This window comes from Rutilus rutilus (assembly GCF_951802725.1).
Source record: "Rutilus rutilus genome assembly, chromosome: 12".
NCBI lineage: Eukaryota > Metazoa > Chordata > Actinopteri > Cypriniformes > Leuciscidae > Rutilus > Rutilus rutilus.
The window spans coordinates 25,440,868-25,466,153 of NC_140217.1; the positions used below are offsets into that span (position 1 = coordinate 25,440,868).

The 25,286-nt window shown below is 37.6% G+C and overlaps 1 protein-coding gene across 7 annotated transcripts in view; it reads left to right on the forward strand.

The window, feature by feature from the left end:
• shroom2a (shroom family member 2a) overlaps positions 1 to 25,286 on the forward strand; it is a 59,442-nt gene that overhangs the window by 13,507 nt on the left and 20,649 nt on the right. For 3 of the 7 annotated variants that reach the window (XM_084427033.1, XM_084427034.1, XM_084427032.1), the window contains one exon: positions 6,301 to 6,449. In XM_084427033.1, the coding sequence (XP_084283159.1) occupies positions 6,301 to 6,449 (149 nt within the window). Of the gene's footprint in view, positions 1 to 6,300; positions 6,450 to 24,122; positions 24,767 to 25,286 lie in introns of those variants that run through there. The other 4 variants (XM_084427036.1, XM_084427037.1, XM_084427035.1 and 1 more) reach the window with 3 other exon arrangements.

Sequence of the window (25,286 nt, forward strand, 5' to 3'; positions counted from 1 at the left end):
TATTTTTTTTAGCCTGGAGGGGAAAGAATTTAGCATTCCTAATGCTAAGCCACAAGGAGCTCATGCTCTTTTGGTTTTGCTAGGATACAATGTTCATTCAAAAGAGCTTAATGTTGTATCTGGAGTTGACTCAAATTCTTTAGTGTACGATCAAGTTCAGCAGAAACAACAACAAAAGACATTAGTCATATTATTGTTCTGTACAGACAGAGTCCTGTTATATGGTATTCTACGTACTCTTATTGTCAAGATTGACAATGGCACCATTGTGGAGAGGTGATGTCTCTCAAATGAACGTTTGTTCTTTGAAAATTGTGTGTGTGTGTTTACCTGGTATGCCTTACAATATAGGGACTAAATATCCCCTCAAGGATGGTAATACCAGATAGAACAGACATTTTTTTTTATCCCCATGAGGAAAACGGCTTATAAATCATACGAAATGAAGTTTTTTTGAAAATGTATGCAGAAAGTGTTCTGTGATGGGTAGATCTAGGGGTATGGTTAGGGTCAGGGGATTAACTATACAGTTTGTACAGTGTAAAAAATCATTGTCTATATGTGTGTGTTGTGTGCGTGTGTGTTGGGCGCAGCAGGATAGTCAGTAGCTGTAAAACTCAGTGCTCTGTCAGCATAGAGCACAGGACACTAGTCAGCAGAACTCCCTCATTCTTCTGAGCCACATCCTTCCCTCACCCCATCCCGTGCTCAAGACCCCTTGCAGAGACTGCCAGGTCATGGAGCTTGTTTCAAGCCCTTGAAAAATTCCTTAGAAATACCACCTGGTTGTTGGAGCTGTAGTGGTGTGGTTATCACATGACACAGTGGTGCCAATACCATGGTATTTAGATAGTACTTAGATATTGCAAAGAATACTATGATACATGTCGGAAAAGGGAGTTTGTAGGTTCAACCTGTGTCAGCTTGGGTTTCCTCCAGGTACTCTGGTTTCTTCCATAGTCCAAAGACATGCATGATGGGTGAATTGGAGAGACAGAAAAACTTCCTGTAGGTATGAGTGAGAGTGTGTATGCGAGTGTGTCCTGTGTGAGCCCTGCAATGGACTAGCCCACAGTCCAGCTTGTTTTCCCACCGGCTGCCCGAGATGCCTGGATAGGCACCAGCCTTCTTTACTACAATCCACCAAAATAAAAGTAACTTGAGGAAATTATGTCTATTACTATTGTAATTACTATTATTATTATTATTAAGTAATATCCTAAGATATTTTTCATCCATGTTTTAATTTATACAGTATATAGCTGAGCTGTGAGCAAAATATTAGTAGTGACATAAATGTTACGTTTTACAAAGTTTGCTGCTTCAGAATTTGTAGGTTATTTTTTTCACATGTTTCTATGGTAGACTGGAAAACAATGGTATCATAAGATTTGAATATATGCAAAGAGTCCATATTTACAGTGTTGACCCGTCTTCTCTGCAATTTGCTCTGGCATGCTGGATATCAGCTTCTGGGCCAAATCCTGACTGATTAGTGCTCGGAGTTGATCACAATTTGTGGACTTTTGCTTGTTCATTTGCCTTTTGATGAATTGACCCTAGGTTCTCTATGGGATTAAGATCCAGGGAGTTAAACTAGCCACAGATCCAAAATTTAAATGTAATGACCTCCGAGCCACTTCATTATCACTCTTGCCTTGTGACACGGTGCCTCCATCATGCTCGAAAAATGCCCTGATCATCACCAAATTGCTCCTTGGTTGTTGGTAGAAGTTGCTCTTGCAGGAAGTTTTGATTCCATTCTTTATTCATGGCAGTGTGTTTTGGGGCAGAATTATGAGAGATCCTTGGATGAAAAGCAACCAATCTTCTGCTGTCCAATTCTTGTACTTCCAACTGAATTTTAGTGTGCCCTTGATGTTTTTCTTGGAGTGAAGTGGCTTCTCTGCGTGGTACTGTAATACACAGTATTCTTTGACAAACCTTGAAGTACAATGCAAATGACACATGTGAATTTGGTAGTGAGTGTTGTGGGCCCTAGTACTTGAGACCGGACTCAAGTCCAAGACAATATTTTCATGTTCTTGCTCTTGTCATGAAATCTGCAGATATGTTTTGTCATGCAAATTCATGATACTGAGAAGAAAATATTTTTCTTTTTTTCACTCTCACCTCTGCTTTTACCTCACATTCCCATTAAATAACAACCCGCCCTCATTCCCCATGATCCAACAGTGTTTGCTATGTTTATGTTGGTCTGATACCTCTCTTGTGAACATTTCCATTGTTCTAAGTCATTTATTCTCTCAGTATGGTGCGGAATGCCAGAGGGGGGCACCCAATAGCGAGCCTGTTTAACATTAACGTTTGAGGTTATTCTAAGTACTTCTTATTTCGGCCTCCTTAAAGTTTTCCTTGTTTTATAAACTCTGAGGGGGGCTCTTGAGTTTGGATGTCACAGAGTCCTGCTGCTGTTAAAATAATAAACGCAGGGAAGACCAAAGGAATAGCCACATTTGTGCATTCTTGACCAAGCACGTATACTCACTAAGATGGTTTATTAGGCTATATGGCCGATTGGCACTTGAATCTAACCACAGCTGGTGATAAAGCTTGCATGAATTATTACTCAAGGTTTGTTGTCCATTTGAGCTTAAAGTTGACCTTTTGCTAATAGCACCATGTAATGGTGTAAAAAAGTGCATGCCTGTGTGTATGAATATTATCTCCCCAGAAAGGATATAAGTACCTGCGAAGTAAATAATGAACAGTCATGATCAATTTTGGGGTAAAGGCTCAAACAGCAGATAACTGGCTTACTGGAAGATAGAGCAGCATTACATATCATGTCAGGAATTTACTTTACTTTAGACCAAACCCCCTATTTGGCTACAGTACATGTTCCCTGAAATCCTCTCTTTATAACAGAATATGTATGATTAACTCGCTTCTAGCTCGGCAGTGGAGGTAAAGTGCTAATGTGGAAAGCTTATGACTTGCCCCCCTGTGCTGATTTAGAAAGGTGAACATGCCTTTCTCATTTGGTCATTTAAGGTTAATACACCTACAGCAATAATAATATATTTGGCACTAGAGTGGAGTCCAGTTGTTTAGGAAATGCTCTAAGACTTTGTTCACACTCCACATTCATCTGATCAGTTTTTCAAATTGGATCTTTAAGACTGATTGTCCACCCTGTCATTTTGAATGTGATTAAAATAAGATCTGTTTGTTCAAACAGTCCATATCCAATTTACGTACTCTTAAGTTGGGCGATATGACCAAAATCTTATTTCATGGTATGAGAAGTTTTATTTCACGATAACGATTTATATTTCGAGATAGCTATTTTTATTTTATTTTATTTTTTAAATAAGAACAAAGAAGCAAATTGCAAACATTAGGACAAATGCAATAGAGCAAATATACAAATTAAATAAACTTTTTTCAGCTACAGTAGGTTTATTTAACATAATAAGAAAAACTACAGAAATTGAATAATCAAGTGTATAACTTAAACACTGCAAAGTCTTCACTGTATGAATCCAATATGAACTGATACTTATTAAAGATACAAAAGTGATTAATTCAAGAGCAGTAAGTGATTTTCTCTTTTTCTTTTGTTGTTTGATTAAAGGTACAATTTATAAGAATTTTGTAATAAAATATCCAAAAATCACTTGCACAGTGTGATATATTTCCTGCAGTTGTGTACCTACAATATCCCAAAAGTAGACTTTGGGACAACATGAGGAATAAAACGAGGATCAATATCAGCGTTGCGTTTTCGAGATGCCGAGAGCTCCGCGTCCGTGACAAACTTCGACTTGTACATAAAACTAATCAATGTTAAATAGCTCAACATGATGAAATGTTAGAATATGATCAGTATGTTATTCAAATGTTGATCTAGCTTTCTGCTAGTCTCATACAGACAACAAACTAACACATAGAATAACATTATATCTTTAAACACACTCAAATGCAGTTTAGTGTGATAGTGTAGACCAAGTGAAACAGTGCTGCGTTACCTCACAAGTTTCATTTGTCTAATAAACTGACCTGTGAGTAGGCTATTAATTCAGCACTTGCGGGTAGTTCGGTAGAATGAAATGTCCTTATTCCTTTATATCAGTGGGACTCGCGTGTGGCGCTGATATCTGTCTCTCATTAGCAATCAAGTCATGTTGAAAACATCAATGTATTCACTCATCCATAAACATTATTAAATCCTTCGGCATGACAACAAGTTCCATAATTCCGCTTATGCGTCATCAACTTACGCCTTTCTTATTGTAAGAGGTTAGCGACCCCCCTAGTGGTGGAAAAAATTACATATTGTAGCTTTAACATTGAGACAGACAGCAGTTTATTACGCTGCTGTCCCTTTAAAGGAGAACTCCGGTCAATTTTAACATTGAGCTAATTTTTTTGTATATTTGGAGTGCTGTCAGTACAGAGAACAACGACAAAAATCTGTGTTGCCTACACCGTGTTATCCTCTTTTTAAAATTTCAAAATTCACCCGTGTTGACTCTGAAGGAATCACTCACATGACCTGTGCACTTGTAATGACACATCAAGGATGTTAAGAGGCTAAAAGCAGGTTTAAAACTTGCCCCATTGAAGTCAACAGGGTGCAAATTTTAAAAAGAGGATAACACAGTGTAGGCAACACCGATTTTTGTCGTTGTTCTCTGTACTGACAGCACTCCAAATTTACAAAAAAATGAGCTCAATGTTAAAATTGACCGGAGTTCTCCTTTAAATCTAAATGCACTGATCCAATTTACTGACACGCATCCGATTTTCACGTTAACTATTTACGTTAATTTAAGACATAACCTACTGTTTACATGAATACTCCACACAACGTGTATTTTGACTTTATTGTGCGTTTATCTGTCCATTCAAACACAATAAGATATGAAAGAGAACTGAATTCGCGTTCGCATACTGTCTGAGAGAGGCGGCTTTCTGTGAACTTGCTTCAGCTGTGTGTTAGTCAGCGTGAACACATGGAGTTCTTTTTCACAGCTCATTGCGCTTAATAACTTTGTTAAACATCATACACATTCCGAATTTGTGGTTGCATGCTGTCTAAGAGAGGAGGCTTTCTGTGTGCGCGCTTCAGCTGTCTGTCAGTCAGTGCGCTCAACATCAAACACGTCCCTCACTTTATTTTCTCATTAATGCATGGTTCTTTATCACTCTTACGTGTAAATGTCTTTTAGTGATGTGCTACCCGGATATATTTACATACCACGAAATAAACAATACAGTACAATCTCTAACGATAGCCACTTTATTCCGTGGTCACGATATATACCGTCATATCACCCAGCCCTATCTAAACTGGTTACTATAGTAAAAAACACTCCCTGAGAGTCCATGCATTTACTGCATCATGTAGCCTTTTAGAATACAGCAACATAAATAGTTCCAAACAAAGCCGGAGCAGAACCGTTGCTTACACAGAGCAACACACAGTGGTTTCACTACGGAATTATTATTTTATTTTTTTTATAAATAGTGGATGATTCAATAACCCATTCATAAAGACAGTCACTTGCTTTGTTTCTGAATGAATTATAGCTGTTTTGAACAAATCAAAATGTAGACGATATGAAAAGCTTCAGGAGCTGTCCGTTACAGGCCCAAACCAGCCAATGCACCAGGCCAGCACAAAAACACACTCAGCAAGATATTGTCTAATGATCCCAATTCCCCCAAAAATTATGATTTTTGTCAATATCGCATACTACTAATATCTAGCAAGAAGAAAGGAACAAAAATTTAAAAACATTTGCCTCTTCTCATGTCTATCGTGACATCACACCATGATAGCGAAAAACATAGGTGTTGTTGTCATTAGTGTGTTTTACATATTCTTGCATATACTGTGTTTCATTATTCACTACAGAGTAGTGCTACAATATAGTTTTTAGGGTAAAAAGTTAGAAAAAATGTAACAGAAACAGTACATTGAGTATGACATAACATATGCATTGTCCCAGATGACTAAAACAATTGAATGTGACCATTCACACTGAAACGTTTGGATTGGATGTAAATATCAGATTTCACTAAACTGATTTAAGTTGGATATGCCAAACAATCAGATTTTTGCTCCCTATCTGAAGAAAGCCTAACCGCACTGCACTACCTGACAGGCTAGTCGTTTACAAAAGGTGAATGCTTGTCCGTATATTGTCATTGTTCGATTTCAGCCACACAACAAAGAGAGTGCTCTTAGTATAGATCTATTCATTTGTAGGTGATGCATGGTCATGAAACGGACAGTTTTTATTCAGCCTGAGTGTATTGTGTCTGTCACAGGTGGAAGAGGGCAGTAAGGCCGCAACCGCAAGACTGCAGGCTGGAGATGAACTCATCAATATCAACAACATTTCTCTCACCGGCTTCAGACAAGAGGCCATCTGTCTAGTCAAGGGCTCCCACAAGACTCTCAGCTTGGTGGTGAAAAGGTAATTTATCCACAACCTCACTATTATTATTGGTCCCTGTTTACACCTGATTATAAGATCTCAGGGGATCTGATCACAAGCGGTCAAGCTGTTTTCACCTAACATGCCTCACAAATACAAATTTCGAGGGTATGAACACAGGGTTCCCGCGGGGTCTTAAAAAGTCTTAAATTCTAAACTTTAAATTTAAGGCCTTAAAACGTCTTAAAAACAGCCAGATTTTCATCCGCGGTCTTAAATTTCATTTAGTCAGGTGGTCTTAAAAAAGATTTTACCCTCGTTCATTTCCAGAAACGCTGGCCGCAGAAAGTTATTACAAAGTAGCAAAAAAGTATCGAAGTCGCTCGCCAAGAGGCAGCTCACATATCGCATCTTTTTCGCGCTCAAGTTCATTCAAATGTAGGCGCGCGGCAAGCGCGCTTATAATTGACCCTTCGCTAAGCCACGCCCGAAAACCGCCACTGGCCAATCGTGGCTTAGCAACCGTAACTAGGCGCGGGAGGTCTGGCAAGCTTTCGAGCGAGGGAAACATGCCCATGCGTTATGCGTATGGATTGTGCAAATCTGATACCCAGTATCCTAAAAGTTTGGACGGGGTGGTGGATTTTGTTCCCTTCCCGAAACCTAAAACCCAAGGGGAGAAATGCCGGGCGTCATCTTTATTTATATAGCATTTTTAACAATGTAGATTGTTCCAAAGCAGCTTTACATTGATAATAGGAAATTAAAAGTAAAGTGTTTTGGCTTTATAGCAGCTCTAGAATAAAGTTATTGTCCAGCTCGTGGATCAAGCAGTGTGATTAAAGGCAAGACGGAGGCTCACTGACATAACTTAACGTTACTTAAAAATATATTTCAGCATTTTGTTAATCGACGGCTAAACTAGTACCCCAATCCGATCGCGGCTCTCCCGGTGTTAGTTCTAGTAAAAGTAAAAGGTCGTTAGTAAAAGGAGGGAACATCAGGGGGGTTGCCGGAGATCTCCAAGGAAAAGGTTGGTATGCAAACTTAATCAGTTCATAACAGTAACGTTAGTCACTTATGTGACCCACGACGTGTGAGCTGTAGCCTGGCGCACTAAAAATATAAGCGGGAGAATGTTATCATTGCACAGTGGTCAGGCTAATGTCTTGTGTTTATTCCACAATACTTATGGATAAGCTGTTTGATTTATAATATTAGATTTTCAAATTTCACTCACCCTGCTGTGCATGCACATAGCTGTTCCTCAATTTGTGTGTTTCCCATTTGAATGGTCAGCGTATGAGGCGCTGCTGCTTGCGCTGGGACCTAACGATCTAGGCTTTAGCTTCAATTTTGATGAAATTATTCTCTAATCGTTTGCATATTATGTCGTGGATATATCCCTCGAATGCATACTGCAGTCCCTTTTGTCTTGCTCTCTCAGATTTTCACCTGTTCGCCAAAAATGACTAATTATCTCCTTGGGAATGTCTGAAACGGTGCATACATACTGTAATAGACGTGCCAGGCGCAAAAGCATGAAAAAAGACATGAAGGATGCGGGTGCACCCAAACACTACGGGTGTTTTTCTCTTCTCCGTAAATAAATCTTGTAGCAGAGCTACAGCAAGTGTTTTTCGGCGGTGGAAATCCATTAGCCACTAAAACTTTTTTGTCATTGTGGAGAGCAGTGCATGGTTGCATAGCAACGACAGACGCCACGGGAAAATCGGATCGAATTTTACTATTAATAATAAAAGATAAGCTAAACTGTATTGTAAATGTCAGTAAATCATTTTTTATAAAAAGAATGAGTCAAAAAAGATAAATTAAAGTCTGAAATATGTGAGGTTTATCTTTTTATAAAAACCTTTTTTGTCAACTTTATTTGAACTTGTACATGTTAGTATATATAACATGTTGCAAGACACTTTTAAAATCTGGCTATCATTTTTAATCGTATTATTTTAATGTTTATGTTAGTGTGTATTGATGCTAATTTTATTTGTTATTTGCTGTTTTTCGACATAAAACTTGGTGAATTGATTTCATTGTGTAGTATTAGTACTTTTTGAACAGGATTCTGTGATAACAGTGGTAATTTTTGGCACTATAATAATTAAATGAAATGTTCATGCCATTTCATCTCTAGTTATGATCAACTATGATCAACTAAAATCAACTAATTATGTGTTTTTTTGCAGTAGGCCTATAATATGCAAAGTAGGGGAGCGCGGGGCACAACGTAACACGGGGCTAGTTGTAACACGCTTGTTTTAAATACTTCCGCACATGCTTGGATGACGAAACTTTGTATATTTACTAGTTGCCATATCAACACTATATAGAAAAAAAAAATCCGCCAAAATATTTTTTTTTTGGAACATATCCATAGACATTTATTAACCCATAGCAAAAGTAAATTTCTTACTTAAGGTAATTTTTCATCTCTATTTTTTGTGTTTATTTAAAATGAGACAAATCTGATATTATTTTAATCTCCAGGATGTTATTTAACAGTTGAGATAGTTATTTAATGCTTCGCTAACTAGCAGAAGACACTAGCAGGGTTTAAATCCCAGTTGTGCAGGCGGGGCATGTTGTAACACTGCGTTACAATGTGCCCCTATTAGAAATATGCTATGATATTCTATACTTTTATTAATTTTATTGAGAAAACGTGAGAAAAAGGTGAATAAAGACTGAGAGTCAATGTTCAGAAATGACTAATTATTTATTTGTTTTGAACTATGTTGTATAGCTGTGTTTTCATGTGTTCGTAGTCAAAACTCAAAAATGAGTTTATATTTAATTATTAAAAATTGCCATTATTTTATATGAAAAGGTTTTTTAATTGTATTTTATTTAGAAAATATTTTAGTTTGTTTTGTATATTTTTTTTTTATTAAATCAGATAACATTTTAAGCTGTCATATGTTATGTTACAATGTGCCCCACACATGTTACAATGTACCCCACCTATGGGGCATGTTGTCACATTTCACTTCCATTCTTTCGGGGTATATCAAGAAAAAAGTATATAGCCTACTGTATTAATAAAACAAAAACACATAATTGTACTAGACATGTGGGAAATTAATGTGGGAAAAAAGAAATACTCTGAACCATAAGTAGATTTACACAAACTGAGAAAGTCAAAAAGCGTTACTTTGTGCCCCGCTCTCCCCTACAATTTTCTATAAAAAAATTATATCTGATTCTGTTCTTTTCTCTGACACGCGTTGTTGGGTCTGGAAGGTTACTAATGTGATTGCTTTATCTGTAAATTAAGTTCAATTACTGAATTCATTGAAATAAAATGAATTCTTTGATTTGAATATTTTTTTGGCAATGCCAAAATTAAATTAGGTCTTAAATTTCAATCTTTATGGTCTTATAATGTCTTAAAAAGGTCTTAAATTTGACTAACTGAAACCTGCAGGAACCCTGGAACATCATCATACATGCATAGCTCACTGCATCAGTGTTTTATTGCACGTTGATAAACAAGCATGGAAAGTCAACTGACTGTTGTTTCCAAATATACTTTGAAATTTTAATCTCATTGCAGATTACACTTTTTGAGCAGAATGCTCAGTTATTTTAGTAAAGCGCCTATCATCAACTTCTTAAAGTCATAGTTGGTAAGGTTTAGAAATTAGAATAATTGTTTTAGCACAATGATTGATTGGCAGATTGGCAGAAACATATGTTAATATCAGGTGTGAACAAGGTCTTTGACATTTTCTCCTCTTAGTGAAAAGATAGGCTTATTTGTGGTTGTGTTGACTTACTCTTGCTTCATATAAAAGATGCACTAAATATTTTGAGCAGGATTATGTGCGTTGCCATAAATATTGTATTGCTCCATTAGGTAGAAACACCAGTGAATCAATGTACGTTACAGGTGGGTAATGAGTGTAGCTGTTGGGGATTGGTGTTGCATCACTAGCTCAGCTGATGCTGAGGGAGCCGTTGAATTCCTGACAGTCCAGTTCTGCCAGATTGCTTACAAGTTTAAATGAGAAATTGACAACATTTTCAGTATATTTTTCATTATTGTCACAAATTAGTGCACAGTGATAAATTGATTGATCAGGGATTTAGAATCTTAAATATTTATTCTTCATTTTCCAGATTTTAATTCCCAACTAATAAAAAAACATTATTCAATTTATTCTGTTCTGTTGGTTGACATTTACCTATATGACATTTTTACATTCTTGTGAACAATGTAATTGCTAATCATTCTGTTTGTTAAAGGGGGGGTGAAACACTCAGTTTCAGTCAATCTCATGTTAATCTTGAGTACCTATAGAGTAGTATTGCATCCTTCATATCTCCAAAAAGTCTTTAGTTTTATTATATTTATAAAAGAAAGATAGGCTGTACCGAGTCTTTCCGGAAAAAACCGAGCGGCTGGAGGCGTGCCTTGTGGGCGGAGCGAAAGAATCACGACAACATTAACTATACGTGATGATGTTGTTTACTTGCTGTGCTTACGCGATAGCTAACAACACACCGCCTGCGGTTCCAACGCACGACCGTGAACCTTTATCGTTGGGACTGCTCCATCCTTAAGCATTAGAAGATCTGCAAATCCGGCGTCGAACTGGGCAGCGCAGCCGATGACTTCCCTAAAGCCGAGCACAGCGCTTTGATGGGCGTACTGCTTTCGCTCTCTCGCTCTGGTCTACGGGTGCGCACGCGCCCTTCCAGGAGAAGTGCCCTTAGGACCCGTATAAGGAAATTCCGCCCCATCTGATGTCACACACGCCCATACTCGAAAAAAACTTTCCGAAACTTGTGACAAACCGGAAGGAGTATTTTTGGCACAGAAATACTCCATCAAACGTACAACTTAATTTTTGAAACTTTGTCCATGTTTAGCATGGGAATCCAACTCTTTAACAGTGTAAAAAACTCAGTATGCATGAAATAGCATTTCACCCCCCCTTTAAGATACAGTATTGAGAACATGGTACTGTGTGTGAAGAGTGAAAGTGCTAAGGGATTCAGTCCTGTCTGTATGTCAGTGATCATTACAAGTTATTTTAGCTCCAGTAACGTGATTATTTTTCTAATTGAAGCATCAAATTGTGCATTTCCTGTACTCAGCCAACCTTCCTATTTCTACTGACGTAGTCAAAGGCTGACATTAGAGTGAGCTGCCACTATGTTTTCACTAACAACCCTCTCTGAAGTTTCTATCTGATGCAGTAGATTTGCATGCAGGCTGGAAGTGTTCTCAGCCAGTGGAGACTGCGGGTAGAAGAGCGTGTGTCGAATATGTGATGCAAATTAAGGGATTTGGTCCTGATTCACGTGGTCTGATTGTTATCAGGTTTTTTCACGACTTCTGCTCTTTTCCAACTCCAAACACAAGGGTGAGATTTTCTCACCTTGAAAGCAGTGTATGCATATGTTTACAGCAACACTTACAACAATGTGGTCTCTCTGTTAGAAATGAAATAAATGGATGCAGAACAGTTTCGGGTTTGATTTTAAGTCGTCATTAAGCTATAAAGGCCTAATTGATTTATTTTTTACATTATTATATTGTCCTTATAGAAAAATGTGCATTATGAAAGCTATAATATTTTTCACTGGTCCATTTTCATTGGCCCATTGCAGCTGAAGAGGAGCAAGCTGGTCAGTCCACTTCTTTGTGTGCCAAACACTGTCCTCTTTGTCTCAGTTTGGCATATCTGGGCAACACTAAGTATGTTTGGTCGCATTAAAGGATAACTGCTAAACAAACAATGTCATCCAGGGAGAAAAACTGCCTCTGTTCATCTATTGCACAGAGCCATTACTGCGGGTTTGCAGCGGCACAGAAGGTGACTCGAACTCTACGTTAAGGTGACTTGAACATCGGTTGAAGATTCACTGTAGTTGACTTTTTAATTCATTCAAATTAGGCAAAGTTATCCATTTAAAGTTAAATTCGGATCAAAGCTTAGATTAAACGAGATTAATGATGTTAACTTTGGCCTGAGTGTTTTTTTGTTTTTTTTTGTCTCCGTTTATCGGAGTAATGTTTTGTAGATGGGGGTTGTGTTTGGCGACATCAAAAGGATTGTCTCGGTTTCATATCTCCAACAGTGAAACGAATGTGGACCGATTAGGCAATCAGGGATAAGTGGTTGACATTGTTAAACAGACACATAACATAACTCACAGTTTATTCAGTTAGATTGATGCATTCCAATTGAGTAATCACAAAGGATTTCAGGGACATTTCGTGATGCATGCATTTGAATGTTTAAATCAAGAGAACCTAAACCCTCATTTAAAGGAACACTCCACCGTTTTTTTAAATAGGGCTTATTCACCATCTTTCCTACATGTAGATAGGTGGGCAAACGCATTTTTGTCTCAGTGCATGCATTGTTTTAGTTTGGCAGCACCGCCGATAGCTTAGCTTAGCATAATGAATGGAATCCTATGTTGCCAGCTAGCATGTCATGAGTAAAAGTGATCAAAAATAAAAAAAACTAATTACTTCTTGTGGCCTGTGTATTCACAACGAGTACAAATAGCGATGCAGATTAAGACTAGATGATTTCCTAGGCAGATATTGACTTGGGACTATACTAGGGTGAAGCACAGGCGAAGCACTGCTACTTGGGCACAATTTTTTATTTTTAATCATTTTTATCTGCCTAGGAAATCACCTAGTCTTAATCTGCATTGCTATTTGTACTCGTTGTGAATACGCAGGCCACAAGAAGTAATTAGTTTAAAAAAAAATTTTTTTTATGTTTTGATCACTTTTACTCATGACATGCTAGCTGGCAACATAGGATTCCATTCATTATGCTAAGCTAAGCTAGCACCGACCCTGTCAAACTAAAACAATGCATGCACTGAGACAAAAATGCGTTTGCCCACCTGTCTAAATGTAGGAAAGACGGTGAATAAGCCCTATTTCAAAAAACGGTGGAGTGTTCCTTTAAAAAAAAAAAAAAAAGTTTTATCATTTGTAGCTGTGATTTTGTTGTGCATACATTTCCCTGTGCCTGTAGCAGATCATTTCAGTGGGCAACAAGACATGACTGAGTCAGAATTAGAAAACACAAAGTAGATAACAAGTCATTACTGGACCACAGTGGAAGGTGTGGCATGTTTGGGCAATCTGCCGACTGATGTTTCACAAGAGGTGTGAGAATCTCATCCAGAATGGCTTTCATTAAGGATAGCCTGATTGTTTAAGCTTCTATACCATTCAAAAGTCTGGGGTCAGTAAGTTTTTTTTTTTTTATTATTGATTTGAAACTAATACTTGTATTCAGCAAAGACATTAAATTTATCAAAAGTGACAGTAAAGACCTTTAAAGACTATTTCAAATAAATGCTGTCTATTTGTCAAAGAATCCAAAAAAAAGGACCATGGTCTCCAAGTTATAAGAATGTTTCTTAAGCACCAAATCAGAATGATTTAATGTGACACTGAACTAATGGCTGCTGAAAATTAAATTACATGTGGAAATATATTAGAATAGAAAACAGTTCTTATAAATTGTTATATTTCACAATGTTATATTTCACAATTCACAATATTTCACAGTTTTGGTGAGTATAAGAGAGTTCTTTCAAAAATAGAAAAAAAATCGGGTTGCTCTTTATTTTACAGTACATGCACTTACGTGAACTTATACTGTACGCACCTAAGAAAGTACAGGGGCCTATACCATGAAGCCGGTTTAGGTGGCTATCCAGGTATGTTTCAGTTTAGTTTGCGCCAACCCTGGGTTTTAGGCACCATGAAAGTGGTTTGGCTTTTAGCAGTGTTCATCGCCATAGTAACTTGCGCTCCACGGCTAACCTGGTCCGGGGCAGGTTATGTTCCAGGGAAGAGATCTCAAACCAAAATTGGACCAATCAGCTGTGAGCAAAGGATAAAGTCACTCCACCTGTTTCTACTCCAAATTAAGGGTCACTACATAGCAAATTATTTTTTTAAAGACAAAATCGCCTGGCTTTTAGTAACACTTATTTAGAATAATAATTTTGTATGATTTAGATATTATTTATGTAATTATCAATCGATCACACATACAATTTTAGTTTATCAATTATTTGTATGCACAGTTTAAAGGAATAAATATATAAAGGTAATATAAATACGCTTGAGAATCAACAGATTAAGCTATAAAATGTATATATATGAGCTTAAAAGTTCAATTCTCTCAATACCTTTATCAACTGTATAAACTAACTTCACAATTTTTACTTGCACTGATATAGCAAAACTTTTTCTTTTAGGTGTCCTCTCTCATAGACAGCTATTTTCTTCTTGCTGTGTAAATTTGTTTAAATTCTTAATATTTTTCAATCTCGTAATATTCTGCAGAAGAGAGAAGTGAATCGCGCTGCTTCTCTCGTGATAAATGAATTGCAGTTTTCACTCTTTCTCAGCATGTGATTGGCTGTTCGCTACTGATGTCACTCCTAAACTCAGCATCAAAGCCTGAGTTGACAGAGAAAGTTGATGATCAGCATGATGGTACCAACAAAGCCTGGTTGGATTGGTTTGGTTTTGTCAACTCAAAACTAATCCTGTAACCCAGAGTTTATTCAACTACCATCATGGTTAATAATATGGTCAATATAAGGTAACTACATGGGTTAGGTTTAGGGTTAGGTTCAGGCCAGGGTTAGTACCTAGTTATTACGTAGTTATTGTAATAACTATAATAAGTACATAGTAGCCTATGTAAATGGGGAACAGGACTGTAATATAAAATGTTACCAAAAACCCTGCCAACCCCAAAGGTAATGTATTTTACATTTAGTGTGTGTGTGTGTGTGTGTGTGTGTGTTGGGACCAGTGAAAATGTTTTCATTAAATCTAGAACTTCAAAAAAATATAAAAAATATAAAAATGTAATCCCAGATTTAAAGAGGGATCTCAGGCTACTAAACCCCAACAAACTATTTATAGCCAACAAATAGCATGGCGTTACATCACTCCACCCTAACCCTCATGTTGTTTTAAAAACCTGTTGAGGTGGGTGTAATTTGTCATAATTCTTCAAATTTGTATGACAAATGTATTTGTCAGCCTAAGGGTTGTGTGAACAAAACGACCCTGACCCTGGCAAATCATGTGCCTCGATCTGTACCATTACGACAGAGCAGAGGGTGACGTGGCTTTTAACGGTGTACTTTTTGAAAGGGATTGCATGCCTGTGTAAGACCAAAGCAAAATAGGAGTTTGACTGTGAAATGAGGAAATAGGAAGTTGTTGAGTTTGTGGGTGGTGCCTGTTTTGCATATGCTGACTTCATTTGAAACTATGAGATCATGGTATGAGCTGGAATAGAATGTTTAGTTTGGCATGACCAAGGCACTGGACAAACATAGAAAGGTGGATTTACAGTGGAACAAGGCCATCTGTATACTTTAATACTTAAGAACTTGGTTGTAATTTAAAATTAAAGGTGTCCACAGTAGTTTTTATTAATACTTTTCCCAAAGAAATAAACAGTACTTTTGAAAAATGCTTAAAGGTATAGTTCACCCAAAAATGAAAATTCTGTCAATAATTACTCACTCTCATGTCGTTCCAAACCCGTAGGACCTTCGTTCATCTTCAGAGCACAAATGAAAGATTAAGACACACAAATTAAGATATTTTTGATTAAATCCGAGAGATTTCTGAAAAGAAATAGTTGAATAAAGTTATTTTGTTTAGTTTTGTTTGTGCACAAAAAAGTATTCTCGTCACTTCATAAAATTAAGGTTGAAGCACTGTAGTCACATGGACTATTTCAAAGATGTCTTTACTACCTTTCTGGCCCTTGAAAGTGGTAATGGCATTGCTGTGTGGGATTTCATCAAATATATCTTAATTTGTGTTACGAAGATGAAGAATGAAGGTCTTAAGGGTTTGGAACAACATGAGGGTGAGTAATAATAATAATAATAATAATAATAATAATAAGAGTAATAATTTTCATTCTTGGGTGAACTAACCCTTTACAATGATGTACACTCACATGAGACGAAGACTCTTGTTATTCAGTGAGCACGTTTCCATGCACACCAATACGCTGATAACCCACAAAAATCTGCTTATTGAAATAACCCGTTGTCCCAGTTTGTGGCAAACTAATAACCTAGCAATGCAAGTAAACCATGTTTACAAGACTTTATTGATAAATCTGTTTATTTCCCAGTAGTGACTTAAATCGAAACATAATCATTCATCAGGGCTCGAAATTTGCCTTTTTACTTGGTAGCACAAAAAATTAGGAGCACCAACAATATACTCTTCTGCCGGAACTAGACTTGCATACGGCCGTTACCGGAAGCCAGTGATTATAGTTTACAAAGTTATAAATATGGATATTTTTCTTACAAAAACGCATCTATTTGCTTCAGAAGGCCTTTATTAATCCTCTGGAGCCGTATGGATTACTTTTATGATGGATGGATGCGCTTTTTGGAGCTTCAAAAACTCAGGCTCTATTCACTCCCATTATAAAGCTTGCCAGGATATTTTTAATATACACTTAAACTTGTACTTAAACTTATTTTCAAATAGTTCCCAGGGAACTCAGCTTTAGTTCAATAATGAAAATTATTTGTAATAGTTAAGTGTCGTATCAGTATCCTAATGATAGCGGTTTTATTTTAGAATAAGCAGTGCCCTCATGGGGCCTCTATTTGAGATCACATAACCATCCCAGTCATACTGACTTTGTCTTTGTTGCCACCTGTTAATGGACACGTTTGCTTGTGTAATAAATGAATCATGATTGACTATGAATTTCTACAAAGCCATTGGTAACTAAAAACCTTTTTGATTGCTTTTGCGTGACCAATTTACTGGTGAGTTCACTTTTAATTAATCATACTTTTGTATTAATGTAACTGATTATTTAAAAATACTGAGTAATACAGATGAACTACATGAACAAGTTTTTTTTTACACATTCTGTTTTTGCGATAGTAATTAGCCATAGTAATAAATGATAAATGTCACAGTGATTCATTCGATGAACTGCTCTCTAACATGATTACCAAACTCTTAGGTGATTGAAATTCATCCCATGACACACTAAATATTATCGGCCATGCATAACACAGCATTGAGTGTTTCTGTGGATGCCAGTGTGTCCAGATTCCCCACTGAGTAGGTAATCTAACTGCAGTGATATTGGGATTATGGTCAGTGTGATTAAAATAGGATTTGGAGTCTGCTGCTTCTTGATTAGAAAATTCATCCACACTTTTACAGACTGTCTTGTCTGGTGCGACAATAGGAGCTAAATTATTCTATAATACTGTTACTTGTGAAGTGTGGAAATCGTAATGCAAGATCTGTCTTCAGTCAACAACCAGTTTCTAAATTAATTAGTTTTTTTCTAAAGTTTGATTTTGGTTTCAGAAATAAACACATTTCCCTATAAACACACAATCTGTTATTTGAAGGCTATTCTACAGTATGAGTGAGCATGTACTGATGTTTTGAACAAAAGAAGCAAACTAACCTAGACAGAGATAGATGCGTATGGTCCAGGTCCACAATTGAGAACAAATACATTTAAGTGTGTTTTTTGATAAAAATAAATGATGCATCAAAAGTTCTCAGATGGCAGCTTTGTTGAAAAGTACATGCCAAGCAGCAGTTTCATCTGCAACAGTGAAGAGAAAATTCTGGGATGCCAAGCATTTGTGCGGAGTTTCAAAGAAGTACTGGAACTGATCTATCATCTGGAACTGGTGAAATAGAAGAGGAGATACAAATGGGCAAGAGGACCTTTATAACAGGGTTCCCGCGGGTCCTTAAAAAGTCTTAAAATGTCTTAAATTCTGAACTTTAAATTTAAGGCCTTAAAACGTCTTAAAAACAGCCAGATTTTCATCCGCGGTCTTAAATTTCATTTAGTCAGGTCTTAATTTTTTTTTACCCTCGTTCATTTCCAGAAACGCTGGCCGCAGAAAGTTATTACAAAGTAGCAAAAAAGTATCGAAGTCGCTCGCCAAGAGGCAGTTCACATATCGCGTCTTTTTCGCGCTCAAGTTCATTCAAATGTAGGCGCGCGGTAAGCGCGCTTATAACTGAAGCGACGCACTCGCTTTTTTCCAGGCGCAGCAACAGGAAAAAAGACATGAAGGATGCGGGTGCACCCAAACACTACGGGTGTTTTTCTCTTCTCCGTAAATAAATCTTGTAACAGAGCTACAGCAAGCGTTTTTCGGCGGTGGAAATCCATTAGCCACTAAAACTTTTTTGTCATTGTGGAGTTGCATAGCAACGACAGACGCCACGGGAAAATCGGACCGAATTTTACTATTAATAATAAAAGATAAGCTAAAGTGTATTGTAAATGTCACTAAATCATTTTTTATAAAAAGAATGAGTCAAACAAGATAAATTAAAGTCTGAAATATGTGAGGTTTATCTTTTTATAAAAACCTTTTTTTGTCAACTTTATTTGAACTTGTACATGTTAGTATATAACATGTTGCAAGACACATAAAATCTGGCTATCATTTTTAATCGTATTATTTTAATGTTTATGTTAGTGCGTATTGATGCTAATTTTATTTGTTATTTGCTGTTCTTCGACATAAAACTTGGTGAATTGATTTCATTGTGTAGTATTAGTACTTTTTGAACAGGATTCTGTGATAACAGTGGTAATTTTTGGCACTATAATAATTAAATGAAATGTTCATGCCATTTCATCTCTAGTTATGGTCAACTAAAATCAACTAATAATTATGTGTTTTTACAGTAGGCCTATAATATGCAAAGTACAATTTTCTATAAAAAAATTATATCTGATTCTGTTCTTTTCTCTGACACGCGTTGTTGGGTCTGGAAGGTTACTAATGTGATTGCTTTATCTGTAAATTAAGTTAATGCTTTTTCAATTACTGAATTCATTGAAATAAAATGAATTCTTTGATTTGAATATTTTTTGGCAATGCGTCGTGTAGGTCTTAAATTTCAATCTTTATGGTCTTAAAATGTCTTAAAAAAGTCTTAAATTTGACTAACTGAAACCTGCAGGAACCCTGTATAACTATACATGATCAAAAAAGAGCATGGATTGTCTGTTAGAAGAGCCCTACAATCCAATAATACAGAAGTGCTGCAGAAAGTTTGAGATGAAGTTTAGGTATGATATTTTAATAATCTGGCTGCTTGAATGTATAATACCTGAAATAATATAGCACTTAATATTCAATGGTTTTACTGTTGTAATTGATCAATTTAATACAACCTTTACTGAAAGCACAATCTCATAGTGATTCCAAACCTTTGAACAATACTGTACATGTTGCGATTTGCTGCTGTGGAGATTATTTTCCCATGGTACGCATGAATAGTTTGGTTATGATTTGGAATTCCAACAGTGACTTTACATAGAATCCTTTACAGTTTTAACAGTGACATACAGGCAGTCATGTGACAGAGGTGTGTCTGGAGTGATGTTTAGAGTTACTCACTTGTGACTGATTCAGAGAAATCTTTTTGTTTTCGGAACGTCTGCCAACTGGCTTGTCATCATAACCTTGAATTCTCATATGAAACTATCAAAGAGAATGTGTATTGCTGTGATTCAGATTCAGTCATTCTTATGAATGATCTCTACATGTTTATTCTGTGAAGTTTTGATTGTAACATTTACTAGGCTGTTTTCAGAAATTTTATTGGAAAAAGACCTCAGGAGAGCAAGTTTAATTCATTATAGTTTATTGACAAAAATTTTTATTTTTTTTTGGCTGTTGTTTTTTGACTCTCATGAGTTTGAATGCCCCTTTGACATTATTGACCCAAGGGACCTTTTATAATAAACAGATCAAATCCAGAAGCCAGTCCTTCTTCTACAGACAACTCCTCACACAGTACGACTACAGCCACCTAGTGGCCGAGAGCCATAACACAATAATGGATTGTGTATGTTAGCACAAATGGGTTGTCTAAAAAAAACGTTCAGGCTGTAGAATCAAATGGACTTTATAGTACTCTTTTTGGAGCTTTTTGACAGCCTCTTGTCCCAGTCCACTTTCATTGTATAGAAAAGTCTGGACATTTTGCTATAATCCCTTTTGTGTTCTACGAGGAAAAAAAATCAACCTTCAGTGCCACTGGGGCGAGTAAAAAAGGACAATGCAAAGATAAATCAAAGTTTTGTTTTTAGTGAACATATCCCTTTAAATGCATAAACTTCTAAATTGAAGTGTGTGCGTGTGCGTGTGTGAGAGAGAGTTTCACAGAAGCCGTGTTTCTTGGGCACCAAATCAGCATGTTAGAATAATTTCTGAAGGAACATCATGTAACTGAGGACTGGAGTAATAACTGCTGAAAATTCAGTTTTGCCACCACAGAAATAAATTACATTTTAAAATATATTAAAGTAGAAACCTGTTGTTTCAAATTATAATAATATTTCACTATATTACTGTTGTACTTTCACTTCACTTCACTTATCCCGTAGTCTTCTGGACCGTAGGGGCACCACTGAAGACTTGGCAACCAGCTTCTTCCATTCCCGGTTCTCTGTTTTCCGCACTGTGTCACTCAGCTCTAGACCTGTCCACTCTCTGATGTTGTCTTCCCATCTCTTCCTCTGTCTACCTCTTCGTCTGCTTCCCTGTACTGTGCCTTGTAATATTATGTGGGCAAGTCCTGATGATCTTGTGGCGTTCCCGTACCATTTCAGCTTGCGTTTTTTTACTGAAGATAGTTTTCATTTGACCCGATGGCGCTCTCAATTCGGGCTTTCACTTCTACATTAGTGATGTGATCTCTGTAGGAGATGCCAAGAAGTCTGCGGAAGCATCTCATCTCCACTGCCTGAATCCTTCGCTCAATATCGACTGTCAACGTCCATGACTCACATGCGTATAGAAATATTGACATGACCAGGGAACGCATCAGCCTGATTTTTGAGCCGATGGCGATGTTCCTGTCGTTCCAGATGACCTTCAATTTGGTCATGGAGGCTATGGTCTGTGCATCCTGGAGAGTATTTCTGGCTTAGATCCTTCATCCGAAACGATGGCTCCCAGGTACTTAAAGCTGTTAACAGTCTCAAGCTTCTTATTATTTATCTTGATCTCAGTGCTGATTCCATTGGGGTTGTCGGTCATCAGTTTGGTTTTCTCTGCATTAATCTGCTCATTATATGCTGCCGAGGCCTCGTTAAGATGTTTCACAAGGTCGACGAGTTCCTGTTCTTTTCCAGCTAATCCATCGATGTCATCGGCAAAACGCAAGTTTGTAATCGTCCTGCCTCCGATGCTGACTGTACCTTCATGGTCTTCCAATGCGTTGGTCATAATTCATTCTAAATAGATGTTAAAGAGAGTGGGGGAGAGCAGGCAGCCTTGGCGTACTCCGACTGTGGTTTGAAACCATTCTCCTATGGTGTTATTGGAGTAGACTGCACTGGTAGCCTTGTCATACAGGTGTTCTAATGTCTTGATCAGGTTGGCATTGATGTTGTATAACCCCATGGTAGCCCATAAAGCTGCATGCCAAACCCTATCGAATGCCTTTTTGAAATCTATGAATACGTGGTAGAGTTCTTGCTGATGTTGTAGGTACCTCTCGCAAATTATTCTAATATTGAAGATTTGTTCTGTCGTGCTGCGGCCTGTTCTGAAGCCTGCCTGTTCTTCGGCAATGATCTCCTCTGCTTGCGGTCTCAGTCTGTTTAGTAAGATTTTCAGCATCACTTTACTTGGGTGGCTGATCAGACTGATGGTGCGGTAATTTTGCCATTTTGTCATTTTATTGCAGATATTCCATAATGTATCTATCGTGGTCTCTCCACCTGCTTGAACCAGTTTTGCTTGAATGTTATCCACTCCTGCCGACTACCCTTTCTTTAATGATTTTACTGCTGCTTCAACTTCTTCTCGAAGGATGAGATGGTTGTCGATGTTAGTTGGTGGAGGGACATTCAGCACCTCAGTATTTCCTGTGGCTCTGTGAGTATACAATTTGGAACAGTACTCTGTCCATCTTTTAAGGATATCCTGTTCTTCTGTCAGACATTTCCCTTCTTTATTTTGGATGGTATTGGTCCGCCCTTGTGTCGTACTTGTCAGATCTTTCACAAGTTGGTAGGCTTTCCTGCTGTTGTTTTCCTATAAACATCCTTCTATGTCTTTGCATTGTTCTTCAATCCAGGTCTCCTTTGCCTTTTTCATACTTTTCTTAACTTGCTGATTGATTTCTCTGTAATGTCTTTCCCCTTCAATCTCGTTTTTCTTATGCTTGAGTTCTCTGCGTTTGTCGCATAACTCCAGTATGTCCTCTGTGACCCAGGGCTTCTTTGTTGGCCGGTATTTTCCAAGGATGTCATTGGCTGTTTCAGTCACAGCTGTGTTGAAGGCGCTTATCATTGTGTCTACCTCCATGTCCTGATTGTCAATAAGGGCGAGAAGTGGAGCAAATTTCCCTCTGATCATTGCTTGGAAATTTTCTGCTATGCTTGTGTCTTTGAGTTTGTCAAGGTTAAATCTGATCCTTATGCTGCCCTGTTTCTTAGTCTTCTTGAGATGGAGTCTGAAGGTCATCATCACAAGATCATGGACGCTTCCTATGTCGGCTCCTGGAAAGCTCCTGGTCTTTGCAATGTTAACACTAGTCTGGAAACGACGCTTGACCATGATGTAATCAATCTGGTTGTGGTACTTCCCTCCTGGGCTATGCATGTCCACCTTCTGGATGCCTTGTGTGGACCAAATGTGTTTGCCAGCCTTAGATCGTTGTAACTGGCGAATTCCAGGAGCCTTAGACCTCTTTCGTTGGTTTCAGTGTTGCAGTATTGGCCACATATCCCTTACATGCATCCTCACCTATTTTGGCATTCCAATCGCCCTGTACTACAATGATGTCTTTATTAGACGTTTGGTCTATGACTTTTTGCAGTTGGTCGTTGAAGTCTTCCACTTCTTCATCTTCATAATCAGATGTTGGGGCATACGCTTGGATGATGGTGATGTTGAAGGGTGATGCCTTCAGACGGATGGTAATAAGTCGACTGGAGACTGGTCGACAACCCATGACAGCATTCACGGTGTCTTTGTGAACAAGGAATCCAACTCCTTGCTCGTGTTTGTCTTTGTTGCCACTAAAATAGAGTGTGTGGCCATCTGGAGTCGACGTTTCCCCGAAGTTCTTCCAGCGTACCTCACACAGTCAAAGGATGTTCCATCGGTATCTTTTCATATCATGTGTTAACTCTTCTACTTTCCCTGCTGTTCTCATTGTTCTTACATTCCATGTGCCAATTGTGATTGTGGTGACCTCAAATGTTTGAACAGTAGTGTATATGTGTAGCGAGGCATTCTATATATATTATATTTTATATATTTGGCTGGTGAACAAAAGTGTCAGTGTTATACATCGGAATTATAGACGGAATAATCCTGAGGTGATCAAAACTGGGATTCCCAATTGATTTTTTTTCCCCAATTGTTTTATTTGTCACACTTCCTTTAAGCCGTCTGTAGAAGGAAGATATGTTTCTGTAAGAATCCTTATCCCTCTTGAAATAGGCCAACTGTCAGTATTAATTGATGATATTAATGATTTCCCAGGATGCAGCTGGAATGGGTTCCATTCTTCCATTGGGCTTTAATATAGACTTTGGTTGCAATGCTGCCGAAAATAGGACATTAACCTGTCATACAGCTATTGAATTGCATCTAAAGAACTAAGTATTTCAGCTACAGAATGTAGTTTAAATGTTAAAGTTATGCACTATGTAATAGGCCCATCTAGGATGTGTATTCCAGTGTATTGCCATGCCAAAAATGATGCCTCTGCCCAATAGAGTAAAGTTGCTGTGTGGCTATAGTGACAAGAGCTGTGTCACTCTGGCTTCAGGATCCAATTATAACTGGTAAATCTCTCCTATGGCATTAACTAAAAGAGGATGACTTGAACTTGATCACCACAGCAGGGGTGTAGCCAGGACATCTGCATATGATTTATAGAGGTGCTCAGTGATCCAGTATAACTGCTTTCTTGCTTTCTTAATTTCACAATGCAACATTTGGATTAGCGGCACCTAAATACCAAAGTGGTTTTTAATTTGCAATTTCATGTGGTGCTAATCGTTGATTCACCCTTTTCTAAAATGTTTTGTGGAACGGTCCATTGGCAAGGTGAGTTGACACCCGTGGGTTAGACACATTTCATTAGCATTAGAGGAAGAGCTGCTGTTTTCACAAGTACTTAAAGGAAATATAATCTAACACGGATAACCACAGCGATGGGAACTGGTCTTTAAAGCGAAGCATATGATATCATGACTGAATCGAACCAGATGCCGTAGTGGGCTCAGACCTTTTGATATACAGGTGTTATTGAGGTATGTAAAGTGTTGAAATGTTATCTTACTTTTCCAGTTTAGTATATCCATGTCTAGATTTCATGATTTAGTGAATGACAGTACAGTATTTTCCTATTTTAATGCACAAGCCAAGATTGAAACAAATACTTGAGAAACCTTACAGATTTTTTTTTCAGTGATTTTATTTATAAAAAAAAAAAAAAAAAAAAGCTTTTTGTGGACATTAAGTCATATTTTAACTGCAGGTGGCTTGGCTTTACAGGAAGCAGCATCAAACAGTTGTTTGGACAAGCTCCTACAGTGCTATGGTGATGAGATCCCTCTGAATCTCTGTTCCTTTATTTTGGTTGCTATGACACCTGTTACATCACCAGCCTGTGAAAGTGAAAGGTACATGGGAAAGGTGGTGCTGAGGGATTTATCTGCCTGATCCTGGCTCAGTCGGTAGGGGAACTGGGTATGGTTTTAACACTTTTAGTGTAACAAGAAGTTTGTTTTGGTCCCAGTCTCAACACAAAGTAGCTACAGCTTTCTACTA